This window comes from Triticum urartu, chromosome 3A, assembly GCF_056163025.1.
Source record: "Triticum urartu cultivar PI428250 chromosome 3A, HENAU_Tu73, whole genome shotgun sequence".
NCBI classification, from domain to species: Eukaryota; Viridiplantae; Streptophyta; class Magnoliopsida; order Poales; family Poaceae; genus Triticum; species Triticum urartu.
This window is the reverse complement of record NC_141875.1, coordinates 60,215,571-60,216,647: the sequence shown is the minus strand read 5'-3', so window position 1 is coordinate 60,216,647 and position 1,077 is coordinate 60,215,571. Positions and strand designations below refer to the sequence as shown.

At 46.5% G+C, this 1,077-nt stretch overlaps 1 protein-coding gene across 1 annotated transcript; it reads right to left on the bottom strand.

Annotated features, from left to right (window-relative positions):
• Positions 1 to 277: 277 nt before the first annotated feature.
• Positions 278 to 664, bottom strand: LOC147978535 (uncharacterized). The gene has a single exon (XM_087516624.1). The coding sequence runs from the start codon at positions 662 to 664 to the stop codon at positions 278 to 280; it is 387 nt and encodes a 128-aa protein (XP_087372750.1).
• Between the last annotated feature and the right edge of the window lie 413 nt (positions 665 to 1,077).

Below are 1,077 nucleotides of genomic sequence, written 5' to 3'. Positions count from 1 at the left end.
TTACACACTCCCTCTATACACTAACTAATGCAAGACGATTTTACAGTTTAATTTGAACTGCAAAAACACACTAATGTAAGATGTTTTTGCTGTTTAATTTAAACCGTAAAAACGTCTACACTGTATACTACTAGTACATAAACTTCATGCACATAAGAAGAAAAAAAAGACTCCATACATAAATTCCTTGGACGTAATGAAAACTAAAAGGTACTGCGTGTAAATTGTCCGCCTCTCCGCCAAAGAAAAAAAGAAGAGAAGAGATACTAGAATCGAATTACATCTTGCTTTTGCGCGCCGCCTGAAGCTCGTCGCACCAGTCCTCGAGCTCCTTGACGGTGCGCTGGCTCTGATTGATGAGAGCGGCGGTCATGGCTTTACTTCCCCCGCTTAGTTCCAGGATCAGCGCGTAAGCAGGGTCCTCCCAGTAGTTGCACTTGTACCTTTTATCTACCGGCAAGTCAAATGAATCATCGGATCGTTCGAAGGCTCGCTTCGTCCCCACCACCGGTCCATATGCGGCGACGGCCTTCCAACTACTGTCGTCGCATTTCTGCCGCTTCTCCGTCACCGCGGCGTCGAGCTTGCCGTCCGACCGCCCGTGGCCTCTCTTCATCCCAATCCATGCTGGCCCGCTTTCATCTGCGTAATCGTAGTATTCCATCGCCTTAGACAGGACTTGAACTTTCCACATGCTAACCCACGCCTTCTCCTCTTATTTTCTATTTGGGGTCTCCGATCTCCCATCAAGCCAGGCCTTACGACGTAAGTAATGAGCATCCTGTATGCAGATCGTGCGCTAAAGATGTCGTTTTTCGTGGTTCCACAACCAGAAGTCCTCAACTATGGACCTGTATTTTTTGTTGTTGTCCTAATTGCAAATCTACCCTTAACATGCAACCTTTTTTGATGGAGGGGGTAACATTTTTGTTCCAAATGCAACTCCACCCCGAACATGCAACCGAGTCTGCATTTTTTAAGTGCAAATCCAACCTCAATATGCAACTAGGGAGGGGGGTGCGACCCATATTTGTCCCCAGTTGAAATTTCATCCCGAACATGCAATTTGGAAGTTCC

What these genes read in the sequence shown, in the direction of transcription:
- LOC147978535 (XM_087516624.1), bottom strand. Translation starts at nt 664, where the DNA reads ATGGAATACTACGATTACGCAGATGAAAGCGGGCCAGCATGGATTGGG.